Source organism: Elephas maximus, chromosome 7, assembly GCF_024166365.1.
Source record: "Elephas maximus indicus isolate mEleMax1 chromosome 7, mEleMax1 primary haplotype, whole genome shotgun sequence".
NCBI lineage: Eukaryota > Metazoa > Chordata > Mammalia > Proboscidea > Elephantidae > Elephas > Elephas maximus.
This window is the reverse complement of record NC_064825.1, coordinates 14,135,464-14,151,432: the sequence shown is the minus strand read 5'-3', so window position 1 is coordinate 14,151,432 and position 15,969 is coordinate 14,135,464. Positions and strand designations below refer to the sequence as shown.

Genomic DNA, 15,969 nt, shown 5'->3' with positions numbered 1-15,969 from the left:
ATATTCTGTCATAATTGTATATCTCTTCAAAGTCTATGGAACAATGTCACAACTAGCCCCCCTCAAGTTTTCTTTATAACCCAAGAGTAGGTATTTTTTCAAGGTTGATATGTCTAATTAGGAAGATCTCAAAAGATGAGATATTTTAATTATTATTTTATGATTAATAGAAAGTTAACTCTATATACTACTATTTATGGAGTTTCCATTTTTAAAGCAAATAACATAAATTGTACTTAACACTGAACTATACTGCAGAAGGTAACCTTTAATTTATTCCTTACAAATTGTCACACATAATAGAATTATCTATTGGATTGAGTTGAATTTGCATTAAATTTAGGATATATAATTGAAACATCTTTTAAATAGGTACTAGGTAAAGTACAAATTATATGAAACTATATCCATGTTTTTTAAGTTTTTCTGCTAATTAGCTTTATTATGGATGTATGAAGAATTTGCATACCTTGACTGTGATGGGTTAAATTTTACTTTGATACTTCTCCATTCGTATATCCCTGCCCCAGTCTGGTGCAAAATGAAATTAGCAACATCTCGCTTATATGCATCAAAGGCCATGTTATTCAAATAAGCAATATCTTCAGACAGGAGTGTATTTGCAAGAAAAGGAACTGTGTCTTTGTTTCATTATGAGAAAGCTGGTTTTTCTCATAAACAAGTTTGGCATTGGTCAACTATTCAGTGTGATAGAGTATGTCACTCTTACAAGTATCTGTTTTTATTTATTTTCCTCCTATAAAAGATATATTAATAATGGCCAAAAATAAGTCATTCTTCTAACTGCTATGGCCTAAGGAAGGCAAAAGGTTATAGTGAAAAGTATGGAATTTGTAGTCAAAAGATCTGAGCTGGAGTCCCAGCTTTCCAGCTTCATCACTTAATGACTGTATTTATTTAATGTACTTGTTTGTAAAAGCAAAAGATTACCCTCCTCCACCTACATCTCATTGGAGTTCTTTTTATATTGCTTCTTGCAAAATGTCTCTTTAATTAAAGAAGAGCATGCTGCTAACTGGTTATTTCAAGCTATTATGTGTGTTTCATAATCACCAATTCCATGGAATCTTTTTTGCCTCTTTGCAAATATTTTAAATCACTAAATTAAAATGCTATTAAGTCAAAATGGATCTCTGCTGAGAGATGCTCATAGTTAGCATGATGAGAATCATAATAGTATTCAAGCTTTGTGGTTGTAAAATTTTAGAACCATCTGAATAGGCTGAAGGCATTCCTGGGTGGCACAGAGTTAACACACTCGGCTGCTAACTGAAAGGTTGGCTGTTCAAATTTACTAAGAGACTTCTCAGAAAAAAGGCCTGGCTCTCTACTTCCAAAAAAGCAGCCATAGAAAACCCTATGGAGCAGAGTTCTACTCTGATACACATGAGGTCGCCATGAGTTGGGATCAGCTTGACAGCAGCTGGTTTGTTTTGGTTTTAATAGGTGGAGAGAAGTATACACTCTACAATGTACTTTTCCGTAGCCACTGGCAGTAACTGTAATGGGATCATGGAGTGTCATGTAAAGAGTGCCAGAATGTGAGTTAAACACTTGAATTTCGGCACTTGCTCTTTACAACCTAGTTCTACGAAGCTTTTCAAATCATCTCTCTTCTAAAGTCCTCAGTTCACTAGTCCATAAAACTGGGGGAGAGATGTATATAAAGCAATCTAAAATCTGTGACCTGAAAGCATGAAACTGAAAGAATTCTTTTTAACATTTGGAATAAAGTCAAAGAAATAAACAATATAAACCAGAACAGGTGTGTTTATATATAAGACAGCATGGAGGGGGACATCATTGTGTTAGGAATATAAAACCCACCCAGTGCTGTCGAGTCGATTACGACGCAATAAAGAACTTATTAAATAAAAACACTGATTGGTTTCTACTTTCCGATATAAAAAGCACGTTCTTTCACCAAATTTTAAGTAAATATGGTATTTTATGTGTCTTAGTCATCTAGTGGAAACCCTGGTGGCATAGTGGTTAAGTGCTATGGCTGCTAACAAAAGGGTGAGCAGTTCAAATCCGCCAGGCGCTCCTTGGAAACTCTATGGGGCAGTTCTACTCTGTCCTATAGGGTTGCTATGAGTTGGAATCAACTCGACAGCACTGGGTTTGGTTTGGTTTTGGTTTAGCCATCTAGTGCTGCTATTAACAGAAATACCACAAGTGGATGGCGTTAACAAGGAGAAATTTATTTCTTCAAGTAACGTAGGCTAAAAGTCCAAATTTGGGGCATCAGCTCCAGGGGAAGGCTTTCTCTCTCTGTTGGCCTTCTCCTCAGTGTCCCCCCCAGACTAGGAGCTTCTCCACACAGGGACCCTGGGCCCAAAGGGCACACTCTGCTCCCAGCACTACTTTCTTGGCGTATGAGGTCCCCAACTCTCTGCTTTCTTCCCTTTCCTTTTATCTCTGTAAGATAAAAGATGGTGCAGGCCACACCTCAGGGAAACTCCCTTTACATTGGATCAGGGATGTGACCTGGGTAAGGGTGGTATTACAATCCCACCCAAACCCTCTTTAACATAAAATTACAATCACAAAATGAAGGACAACCACACAATACTGGGAAGCATGGCCTAGCCAATTTGACACATTATTTTGGGGGGACACAATTCAATCCACAACATTATGCAACTTGAGTCCTTGGTTATATAGAGAGATATTTTGTTGTTGTGTGCTGTGTAGTCCTTCTGACACATAGCAGCCCTATAGGACAGGATACACCTGCCCCATAGAGTTTCCAGGGCTGTAATCGTTACGGAAGCAGACTGCTACATCCATCTTTCTCCCGTGGGGCAGCCGGTGGGTTCGAACTGCCGACCTTTCAGTTAGCAGCCAAGCATTTAGCCACTGTGCCACCAGGGCTCCTTACATAGAGATTAGGGACTCGTATATGACGTAGATGTGTTACGCTGCAGAGCTTAAAAGCTTTGGGCAGGTAAAAAACAAGAGTAGGTATTTTTTCATCATCTATACCGCTATTAGGAGTCCCTGGGTGGCACAAGCAGCTAAGCGCTTGATTACTAGCTGAAAGATTGGTGGTTCAAACTCACAAGTGACACCTCGGGAAAAAAAAAAAAAAAAGGATTAATGATCTGCCTCTGAAATGCTATAGCCTTGAAAACCATATGGAGCATTTCCACTCTGCACAAGTGCAGTCACCATGAGTTGGATTCAACTCTATAGCAACAAACAACAACATACCATTACTGGAGTCCCTTGGTTGAGCACTTCCAGTTGAGCACTAGGCTACTAACTGGAAGGTTAATGGGTGGAATCCACCCAGTGGCACCTCGGAAGAAAGGCATGGCAATCTACTTCCAAAAGATCACAGCCATTGAAAACCCTGTGGAGTGTTGTTCTACTTTGCATACATGAGGCCACCGTGAATCAGAATAGACTTGACGGCAACTGTTTTGGTTGTTGTGTTTTGTTTTGTTTTGCTTTGTCTTGTTTGTTTTTTAAAATACCTTTATCACATTGGTGATTTTATTAGTTAATTGTCTTAGTTTGGTTTCCCCCAGAAGCAAACCCTAAGAGAAGGATATGAGTGCATATCATTTGTGTGAGAGACAAAGAACACACAAATGGAAGGGGAGTAGAGAAATACAAACAAATAAAGGGTCCGTTCATCAAGTAAATTACCACGTTGGTGCAGGCGCTCAATCTCAATTGGAAACTCTGGAAGCTAGACTAGAACACACACCTCAGAGTCATCCCACTTGTGGGCAATGGATTTGAAGTATTTATTCCACCAACCCTTGTCATGCATTGCTTGAGGGCTGCCGAGAAGGTAGACATTAATCCTCTGACTTGCCCTTTCACCCCCTCCAAGGACAAAGTGGACCCTAGAAACCAGCGAAGACCTTCAGACAAGGGAATTCAGGGACTGGCAATCGAAAGTTGAGTGATTATGCACTGAAATGGTAAGGGCAGAAGCACAGGTGGGGCATCAGCAGTGTCTACGACAGTGTCTGGCTGTAAAAATATAGAACTTTAAGTCTGTACAAGATGCTAAAGCCCAAAGATGAACCCTTCCCCAGCACCTATTACTAGAGGTGAGTCAGCCTTTGTTAGGTACTTCTGGTGAGAGAGATCTCACCACTTTGGGATGCTGTCATTTCCATTTGGTGGCAACTCTCTCTTGCCTCCCCGTCAAAAAAGAGCTCTTTCCAATTCAAAACTTTGGTAATTTCTAACATCTCCAAGTATGGAAGAAAATAAAACACATACACACAGAGACATACAAATACACACAAATTTATGTCCTTGTGTATACTCTTTCTCTGAAAAAAAAAAAAGCTTTGAAAAGAGCTCTTATCTCTATCCTCTCCCTAAATCTCTTCTTACACTAAGCACCCTTAGCCCTTCTTGGTCTATAATGCTTTATTTCCCTCTCTCCCTCCCTAAAACATACCCATGAAGTTAAAAGTCCTGCCATTATCTTACTAGGCTATAGTTTAAGTTTGCAGCTTATTTGCAAAGTAAAACTAAAGCATTTGTTTTTATCTTCAATAAAATATTCTTAACATTTGAAAATCAATATTTGAGAGTTTTGAATTCCTTTAGAAAAAGGATTAGTGAGGGTAACTGCCTTCCTGACTGTCTTAGTCATCTAAGACTGCTATAACAGAAATACCACAAGCGGATGGCTTTAACAAAGAGAAGTTTATTCTCTCACAGCCCAGTAGGCTAGAAGTCTGAATTCAGGGTGCTGGCTCCAGGGGAAGGCTATCTCTCTCTGTCAGCTCTGGGGGAAGGCCCCTGTCATCAGTCTTCCCTTGGTCTGGGAGCATCTCAGCACAGGAACCTAAGGTCCAAAGGACATGCTCTGCTCCCAGCACTGCTTTCTTGGTGGCATGAGGTCCCCCGTCTCTCTGCTTGCTTCTTTCTTTTATATCTCCAAAGAGATTGGCCTAAGACACTATCTAACCTTGTAGATCTCATCAATGTAACTGCCACTAATCCATCTCATTAACATCACAGTGATAGGATTTACAACACACAGGGAAATCACATCAGATGACAAAATGGTAGACAATCATACAATACTAGGAATCATGACGTAGCCAAGTTGATAGATGTTTTGGGGGGACAAAATTCAATCCATGACAGTGACAACATTTCCAACATTTATAATATCAATTGTTCTATCATGTCCCTGATGCCACTAAATGTGTTGTACCGTTTTCTCCATGTCACTGAATTCTCTGCAACAGGGTAACAACTGGGAAAGAAATTTCGATCTGACTTATAAAATCTAATTAAAAGTAAAACCAAAATCTTTCCTTAAATGAACAGTTTCTTTTATACGGATTAGCACAAAGCTGGTTCCTAGGAAGTGGAGGTTAAAGATGTCCCAAATGTTCGACTTTTCCAAACTGCTGTTCCACTCCATCATCTCTATCGTCAACTATTCCCTCTCCCCTCAGCACTCTTCCTCCTATCTTTGGGTTCCCCATTTTGCTGCAACCAACTCATAGAACTCACAAACCATATAAAGGAAATGGCTCACACAGTTGTGGAGGCTAGCAAATCTCAAATTCATGGGTCAGGCTTAGGCTTCGCCCAACTTATGTGGCTGCAAGACCTGACAAACCTAAACCCTGGCAGTTCAGACTACAGGCTGCTGGCTCACAAGGCTATAGAAGCTGGCGAATCAGGTCACACGATAGGCCACTGGCCCAAGGAGCTATGGAGGCCAGCAAATTCTAGAATCAGCAGGTCAGACAGCAGGCCTCTGGGGAAGTCTGTTGATCACAAACTGGATGTGGGATTTGGACACACAGTGAGAGAGCCTCACCAGGACCACACATATATCTTAGATGAGCCTCACCAGGACCACACATATATCTTAGATGCAGGCCATAACCCAGAGAACTGCGTAACTTTAGCAAGAGTGGGGCTTGAGTCACACCCCAGGGAACAGTGTAACTTTAGCAAGGGTGGGGCTTGAGTCACGCCCTCCTGCAAGGCTGCAACCCAAGAAACACCTTATACCAATCCTGCCTCATCAACATGTAGAGGTCAGGGTCCACAACACATAAAATGGAGGACAACCACACAATACTGGGAATCACGGCCTAGCCAAGTTGACACATAACCCCAACCATCATAAGTTCTATATACCTTATTTGCATAGTCCCACCCAATCATTGAGTCAGAATCGACTTGACAGCAACAGGTTTGGTTTTTGTTTTTACTCAGTCATTGCGTGTGAGTCCCAAAGACCGTGACCAGACGGGCCACATTAAGTAATTCCCCTGCACTGCATTCATATTTGAGTGAACCATCTCATGCCTTTAGCTAGAAGACAGTGCTCAATATAACAATTGCAAGTTAGTAATAATAGTTTGAAATAATATGTAGAAGCTCTTATCTAGAAGGACTCCTGGATGCTTTATAGACCATTGATATGTAAGGAATTAACACAGAATCCAATTATGGGTTGAAAGCCGAACTTTTATTCATTTGCAAATCTCAAATTGATCTTAACACACTAGTGTCTTGACATTTATATCCTCATTAACTTCTTTATTCATCCATTCAATCAATACAAGTTCCCTCCACCACCCCATTCGAAAATAGAGCATCCCTATGAAACCTTTCCTAAGCCAAAATGGCATAAGAAGCAATTCCCATTAATTTGTATGGGAAAATTTTTTGAGCGTTCCCTGACCCAAAAAATAACCTACCTGTCTTAGTCTTCTAGTGCTGCCATATCACAAGTGGATAGCTTTAACAAAGAGATACTTATTTTCTCACAGTCTAGTAGGCTAGAAGTCCAAATTCAGGGCATCAGCTCCAGGGGAAGGCTTTCTGTTAGCTCTGGAGGAAGGTCTTTGTCATCAATCTTCCCCGGACTAGGAGCTTCTCCTCGCAGGAACCTCGGGTCCAAAGTACACGCTCTGCTCTCAGCACTGCTTTCTCAGTGGTATGAGGTCCCCTTGTGTCTCTGCTTCGTTCTTTTATATCTCAAAACAGATTGGCTTAAGACACTATCTAGTAGATCTCATGAATATAACTGCCATTAATCCATCTCATTACATCATAGTGATAGGATTATCACATCAGACAACAAAATGGTAGACAGTCATATAATACTGGGAATCCTGACCAAGTTGACAGATATTTTGGGGGGGACACAATTCAATTTATGACACTACCAAACCATACCAAATAACGCATAAAACCTAAAGTAAAACTAACATATAGTAAAAGAAGGAATGATATGATAAATACACAGCCTATATAATGTGCCGATGGTGCAGGACTGAGCAGTGTTTCACTCTTTTGTACCTAAGGTTTGCAATGAGTCGGAACCGACTCGACGACACCTGACAGCAACGACAACATTTAAAGTGGAAATAATGTATGTAATCTGTAATTTCACTTACCAGAACCAGGAAGACAGCGAGTACACTGGAAGGCTGAGAAGCGGTGGTAGTGATGATGGTATCCTCAGTAGCCTAGCTGGCAGTGGCACAGAAGCTCATAGACACACTTCAAAGCCATGGCAGTTGGAGGCTGAGATGCTGAAAGTAGCTCCAGGGAAGGCACTTAGCCAGGCCACTCTGTCTGTTTCCGGCATGAGCTGCCTCTCTTAAGGGCTCGCTGCAAAACAAACGCTGTTCGCACTTTTCCACTTTTTTTGTGAGCGTGAACATCCCCCAGATTTCTTTCGGGGTTAGTGAGAACAGGTCTTAATGTAGGTCTTCCATAAAAGCAAAGTGGGATAAAACGAACTTTCGAAAGTGGGGGGGGGGGGGGACGGAGAGGGGGGTACCTGCATTTAGTTTCTATTTACTCTTAAAATCTGTCTTGTTCTCCCAACCAAATGATACCACTTTTCCTTGAAACCCATTGCACTCCACTTACTCTGTTCTGTATTTGAATCATTTCTCTTTGAGTCTTATCCCCTTATGAGATAATAAACACACTTGTAACAGCAGTACTGATTTACTTATCTTTATAATCCTTGAATCTCCTAGCCATAAATTTATACATGTGGGCACTCTATTGAAATTTGTTGAAGTAAATTGAATTGAAAAGTGGGGTCAAGATGGAAACGTGTCCTTTTGAATTCAGTGTTTCCTTTAACTTTAATCAATAAATAAATATTTAAAAGTCATATTCATACAGATTGACTTTGTCATAATTTGGAAATAAAATAATTGCAGTGTTTCCGCCCAGTGTTTCGCTTAATTTTATACATAGTCCTGATTTTAGAACTGAATTATTTGACCAGCACAATAAATAGTGCTGTTTCCTAAAAAACAAAGCAAAAAGGTAATTAAAGGAATCAATTATTCGCTTCTCTTAAACATTTTAGTCTTGTAAAGATGGGCTCCTTTGAAAGTGTGTGATCAATATAACTTTTGTGTCCTTCCTAACCTGTCCGACATAACTCTGATAAACAGACACCTGATCATTACTCCCTGTCTAGGTACGTCCTCTGTTTCTTTTAAGAATATAAAACAGCGGAGTTGCAAATTCTCTGATCCTATACTTTTTTTCTTAATGAAAGATCATAATTAATTTTTGTAACAAGTCCTCACCCTAGACATTGTTTTCTCCTGACAACTGGGCCAATTATACCTGTAGGAAGACAGTGCTATTTTGTATTAATATCTTTCATCTCAAGCTGTTGCTTTTCCCTATTTATAGAAGAATAACATCAAATATACAGAAACACAAAGTTTGGTCTGCAATCAAAGTCAAGTCACTCAGGGTTTTTTTTGGTTTTTCTTTTTTTTTGCACAAAGTACTTAGGTACAGACGATAAAAGCCATGTAAAATCACAACCATGGCATTGTCAGTTTTAAAGCATCATTTAAAAAAACTGAACAAACAGAAGTTTATTTACAGGACACTATGGAGTGGCGTAGTGACTAAGTGCTAAGGCTGCTGTAATGGATTCAATTGTGCCCAAAAATATGTGTCAACTTGGATAGGCCATGTGTGATTGTCCTCCATTTTGTGGTTTTCCAATGTGTTATAAATAATAATCTCTGCCTTTGGTTAAAAGGATTAGAGTGGGATTGTAATACCACCCTTACTCAGGTCACCTTCCTGATCTAATGTAAAGGGAGTTTACCTGGGGTGTGGCCTGCACCACCGTTTATCTCTCAAGAGATAAAAAGGAAAGGGAAGCAAGCAGAGAGCTGTGGACCTCATACTACCAAGAAAGCAGCACCAGGAGCAAAGCACATCCTTTGGACCTGAGGTTCCTGCGTTGAGATGCTTCCAAACCAAGGGAAGACTGATGCATCACAAGGACCTTCCTCCAGAGCCTACAGAGAGATAAAGCCTTCCCCTGGAGCTGACTCCCTGAATTTGGACTTATAGCCTACTCAACTGTGAGAGAATAAACTTCTCTTTTTGAAAGCCATTCACTTGTGGCATTTCTGTTATAGCAGAGATAGATGACTAAGACAGCTGCTAACCAAAGGGTTGGCAGTTTGAATTCACCAAGCGCTCCTTAGAAACTCTGTGGGGAAGTTCTACTCTGTCCTATAGGGTTCCTATGAGTTGGAATCGACTCAACAATGGGTTTGGGTTTTTTTTTTTTTTTTTTGGTTTTTATATAGCGTCGCTATAAGTCGGAATGGACTGGATGGCAACGGGTTGGGTTTGGTTTGGTTTATGAAGTGTAAATTGAGTTTTTTCACAAAGAAACTTCCATCTAGTAGTAGATGCGTGTGGTAAAGGGGCCAAGATCTAAGAGTAAAAGCCTGGGCTTCCCAAGTCAGGGTGGTGGGCAACTTCACTACTGCAGAAAGGCAACGAGGCTTCCATAGCCCTTTGTGTAGCACATTTGTTTTTTCCCAGCCAGGATCTGGCTCAGCAAAGATGGTGATCTGTAGCATCCCAACCAGGTAAATAAATCTTCAGATCACTGTTCCCAGAGGCCCTTGGTCCCCAGAATATTGATGCATTCTAAGCATTGCAAGACCTTCTCTGGTAAGATTTTTGTCCCTTTCAGTTTTTATAAGTTCTCACCCTTTGAAAATACGTTACATAAGTTTTAATTTATTACAGTTCTTTACTAAACAATCCAGAACTGATGTGATTTCTTTATGGAAACACCTAGTGCAGAATTTCTACCAGTTCCACATCTTTTTAACATTTACAAGCGTTTACACCTTAGAATGAATTTTTTAAAAAACTGACACAGGTTATTGACTAGAGTTGTGCAGAAATCACAAGCTGAAAGTGTTGAACCAGAAAAGGCAGGGTGGAGCTTAAAGAGAGCACAAAGTGCTTAAATAACCTCAGCAGAAAAAGTTGTGCTGAATGGCAACAATCCCTGCTGAGGTCAAATAGCAGGAATCCACAGTGAACTCTGTTGAGTGACTGACTCCTCACTGAGTACCAACCATCAAATATCTCCTGATAATTGTCTTTTGCACAAAATGTACCTGAGATTCCCAGAGAACTTATGAAAGCCCCAGCCTGCTTAGCCCATGGCAAATCATTAAGATTGGATTAACCAATATGAGGACTAATTAACTTTCTTTGCTGTACTTTCTTATAACCTGATCTATTTATTGCTCATCTTAATGGTAAGATTGTCAAGGGATGTTCATTTTTAGATCAGTTATGGACTAGATAAATCTGGCACTCTAAAACATGTAGAAATGCTATATAAATATTACACATGCATAACAGCTTCCAAGAAAGTAAAGAAAGCCTTCAGGGACCAAGAATAAAAGGGACCCGCCCCAAAGAAGGTTATCAGATTGGATAGGCTGATTGGAGTTGTAATGCTCAAGACCAGGAGCTTTACACTCAGTTGAGGCAATGAGTTCGAATTTAGACTCACATTGAAGGATACTACCCTCAATAAAAGAACACAGCAGGAAAATGACTTCCATCCATTTAGAAAGTCAACCAAGTGTTTTCTGTCTTGGCCACGGCTTGGTATTGTAAGGGAACTATCTTCCCTGGGAATTTGTCATGACAGGCTTATTCTTAGGCAGAGTCCACTTGGAATTTACATCATACTCTGCTGTCTGGGAAACCTAAAGCTGAGAAATTAACATAAATGTAGCCCAAAGCCAGTGATACCGACATTGCAGTCTCTGATAAAAAATCAACACAGAGCGTTTTGAAGGGATATTTGAGGGGTTACTGAGAATTTTCCAGTACTACTAAAAGATAAGGATTTTCATAGTCAGGAAGTATAACAAATCTCGAACAAGACAAAGCTAAAAAATTAAAAATCTAGATTCACTGTAGTGAAACTGCAAAACACTAAAGATAAAGAGAAATAATCAAAAAGGAAAACTGAGTCGTGTTGCATTTATTACCTTGAAGAGAACACTGAGGTTACCAAGTTTATGTTAAGTTCACTGAGGGTAAGAGTTTTAACGGCTAATTCAAAAATACAGTTGTAATTTTTTTGTAAATTCCTATATTTTCCTTTATAAAAAGTTTTCAGTTTCTCATTTCCTAAACATTCTCAGGAGAAAAAAATGAATCTAGCAGAGAAAAGCCCCCTTGATGGTATTATTTTTGTTTGTTTTTTTCTTATTCTTGTTAGTATAATAAATATTGCTATAACTATATGTAGACAGGAAACACTGGTGGCATAGTGGTTAAGTGCTATGGCTGCTAACCAAAAGGTCGGCAGTTCGAATCCACCAGGAGCTCCTTGGAAATCCTATGGGGCAGTTCTACTCTGTCCTGTAGGGTCACTATGAGTCAGAATTGACCTGATGGCAATGGGTTTAGTTTGGTATATGTAGATGAGAGGTAACTGAGTATTCATAGACAGTATTTTTTGTCATCTGAAGATACCTAACAGTCTACATTGCTTTTCTATAAATTATCAGTGGACTAAGTACATCTAAGTGCTTTCGATGAAGATAATTTTGCTTCTTATGTTAATTAATTCTTTTGAAAATATATGGACACTTGCTTTGTTTCATAGCATTGTCATTCTCTTTGAGAGGATAAGATACTATTTTCTGAACAAAAAAATCAGTGAAATTATACATCATTTGAAATAAGTGGTATTTTTTACTCTAACCACTTATTTTTTTGATGTGGCACATGAAATTCTTCTAATTACAATAAATCACTTTTATAAGGAAAACTACATCATTTTCTCATCATTGTTTCACACAGCATCATGCTAAAATGCTTAATATTCTATTTTTAAAAAAATAACCATTCATAAAATTTAAATTGGTTTTCTCTTATTTTGTGTTTTCACAGATTGTAAGTGTTGGGAAGCATGTTAAAGGCTACCATTATATCATTGCAAATTTGGTAAGAACTCCCTATTTTCTATTTTTCATAAGAATTGCTAAAAGACTCAAGGTTTTAACAGTGCCTTAAAATAATGCTGCAATATAAGATTAGACTATATTATTTGCTAAGATTTTTATAGCATATAAGATAATATTTTTTAGTTAAAATGATCATTGTATTTCTAAAGTAGAATTCTGCATATATTGATGCTTGATATCTGCTAAAGTGAGCTTTAAAGCTCATTATAATGTTATAATGTTTACCTTTCTGGGGTATTACTTGTCAAATTAAATAGTGGTATTTTCTTTGTCTAAATGACAAATGATAGTCTATTGATAAAGACTGCCAATATTTAGGTACTACAAGAATAATGTAACTGATGACTCATTCTCCACTTTTAAGAATGAAAAGATTGAAATGGCTATTTAAGCATGTCTTTTGAATGTGAGTAATCCATTTTTTTTTTAATTATGTCATCTTTTCAAGTATTTTGTGCAGTTATTGAACAAGATACATGCATTATTACAAAACACTTCAAGGCCTGAGACAACTCCTAGATTTCTTGGCAAGACTGCTAAATATTTCTTGTTAATCTTGCAGTGCAGGACTAACTATGGAGAGAGCCATTTCTCTGTGCCTTGTTGGAGCACCAACTGCCCTAGGGCTTGGTGTCTAAAGTGGTTTATCCTAGACAAGTTAAGAATGTTTTCTTTCTTTTTCTATCTTTTCCCTGCACACATTTTTATGGTAAGTGTCTTGAATTTGAAGAAGAAAAATAGCTAAAGGATGCAAAAGAAGTTCAGATCAATGGACCATCATGCTTTGAGAAAGGAATTCTCAGTCTTTAGTGAGCTGTGTGTCTCTGCAGAGCTGAGATATTAATATGCAGCAATGGACTGAAAATTCTCATTGTATTGTGTTTCTTGAATAAAATATAATTTCACTACTTTTAACAGATTATCATGAAAATAATGGGAATTTTAAATTGTCTTTTCTATTGAGTTTAATAGACCCATAGTCTGGGTGTTTTATTATGTTTTACAAAAACACAAATCTTAAAAACTAATATATTTTTGTATTAATGTAACTAATATATTCTGGTATTAATGTATTAATCACTATAAAATAAGAGACCGCTGCTTATGAGATGTCTGTTTTCACAATAACATTGCACAATGAGGTGCTAATTAGTTACCCTTATGCAAAATAGTGTGTTTTGACATCTGTTCTTTCCAAACAATACAGTTCAGGGGAAGAAATCAAAATGTTATAGACTATCATGCCAGAAATGAGTTGCTGACATTGATAACCAAAATAATAAGCCAGTACAAAATGGAAGGATGTTAATAGTTATACCATACTAATGAATATCACAGGCTGCCATAAACAGCCCTAGAAGATGGCAGCATATTTAATTATCTAAATATTTATAATGCCTAAGTACCAACACATGAAGTAGAAAAACGATCACTCTCACTAAAAATAAGCAAACTTTACCATATACAGCTTATGTATTTGTAACATGTGATTAGGCCAGTGACTTGCACACATCTACATTATAATGTAGTGTACTAACATAGGAGTTTATTGACTTATTCATTTGTTCCTAAAGAATTGTGATCCCAAAACCACAGTGGCTCTTGTTTCATTAAGTCAATCAACAACTATTTCTTGAAAGCTACATGTTTAAGATTCCCAAACTTAAAGTCAGTGCAGAATTAAATTAAATTAAATTAAAATTATACTAACAGTATATATGGTGAATGATTTTTCCCTAAGGTCAGGAACAAAACAAGGATGTGCTCTCTCATCACTTCTATTGAACATTGTACTGAAGGTCCTATAAAAGGTAATTAGGCAAGAAATACCAATTGAAAAATCCAAACTGTGAAAGAAGAAGATCTTGTATATAGAAAATTTTTGGAAACCTAATAAAAAACTGGGTTTTAATAAAAAACTATTAGAAGAAATTAATGAGTTCAGCAGGGTCACAGGATATAAGATGAACATATAAAAATCTGTACTGTATTTATGTATACTAGCAACAAACATTGTAAACATGAAATTAATAAAATAATTCCTTTTATAATTTATAATTGCAATTATAATTTATGATAAATGAGGAACTTCTACTTACCTGACTTTTTTGAGACTAGCTTAATGGTGTTAGTAAACATTGATTTCTAAAATAACAATGCTTATTGACTACTGGTGGCTACAATAGTCCAGAGCTTTAAAATATTCTGTAGTCACAATGCTCAAAAACAGGAAGTTTGGAGTTCAACCCGTATTTATGAAAAAGAGAAGAATGAAGCTAAGCAGACATCAATATGTGATCCTATCAAAGAGAATAAAATGTTTAGGTATAACTTAAACAAAAAAAAAGTGAGAAGAGAATACTGAGAACTACAAAATATTGTTGAAAGAAATTAAATAACATCTAAATAAGTGAAAAGACATCCATGTTCAAGTATCAGGAGACTTAATATTGTTAAGATGGCAATATTCCCTAAATTAACAAACACATTCAACAGTCTCCATCAAAATCCCAGGTGTCTTCTTTGCTAAAATAGACAAAATGATCCTAAAATTCATAAGGAAAATCAAAGGACCCAGATAACCAAAAGAATTTTGTGGGTGGGGGGGAAGGGACAAATTTGAAGAACTCTTATTTCCTGATTTCAAAAATTACTACAAAACTACAGTAGTCAAAACTGCCCAAAACCCATATATTTGTGGTCATTTGACTTTTGTCAAGCATTCCAAGAGAATTCAATGGGGAAAGAATAGTCTTTTCAACAAATGATGCTGAGACAGCTGGATGTCCACATGCGAAAGAAGGAAGTTGGAATGGTGTCTCAAACCATATGAAAAAATTAACTCAAAATGGACCAAAGACTTAAATGTTAGAACTAAAACTATAAACTTAGAAGAAAACATAATCATATTTTTTATGACCTTGGATTAAACCCCACTGCCATCAAGTCAATTCCAACTCATAGTGACACCATAGGACAGAGTAGAAATGCACCATAGGGTTTCCAAGGCTATAAATCTTCACTGAAGCAGACTGCCATAATTTTCTCCCACAGAGTGGCAGGTGGGTTTGCACCACCAACCTTTCGGTTAACAGCTGGGAGCTTAACCACTGCACCATCAGGGCTGCTATGATTTTGGATTAGGCAGTGTTTTTTTATAGACGTTACACCAAGAGCACAAGAAACCAACGAAAAAACAGAAATTGGACTTCATAAAAATTAAAAAACATTTGTACTTCAAAGGGCACAATCAAGAAAGTGAAAAGACAATCCGTAGAATGGGAGGAATTATTTGCAAATCATATATCTGATAACGGACTAGTGTGCAGAATATATAATAAACTCACAATTCAGCAATAAAAAGGCAAGTAAGACAATTTTAGAATGGGCAAAGTATTTGAACAGACATTAATTCAAATAACATGCAAATGTACAATAAGCACATGAAAAGATGTCCAATATCATTAGTCATTAGAAATATGCAAATGAAAATCACTAGAAAATTAACTTTATGTCCACTAACCCATTGCCCTCGAGTCAATTCCAACTCATAGTGACCTTACAGGACAGAGCAGAACTGCCCCATAGGGGTTCCAAGGAGCAACTGGTAGATTTGAACTGCCAACCTTTTGGTTAGGAG

General features: G+C 37.7%; 1 protein-coding gene across 1 annotated transcript in view; it reads left to right on the top strand.

Moving 5' to 3' along the window:
- The window catches only part of GRIA4 (glutamate ionotropic receptor AMPA type subunit 4), a 462,811-nt gene that overhangs the window by 340,905 nt on the left and 105,937 nt on the right, over positions 1–15,969 (top strand). The window contains exon 6 of the mRNA XM_049889438.1: positions 12,256–12,309. Within this exon, the coding sequence (XP_049745395.1) occupies positions 12,256–12,309 (54 nt within the window). The remainder of the gene's footprint in view (positions 1–12,255; positions 12,310–15,969) is intronic.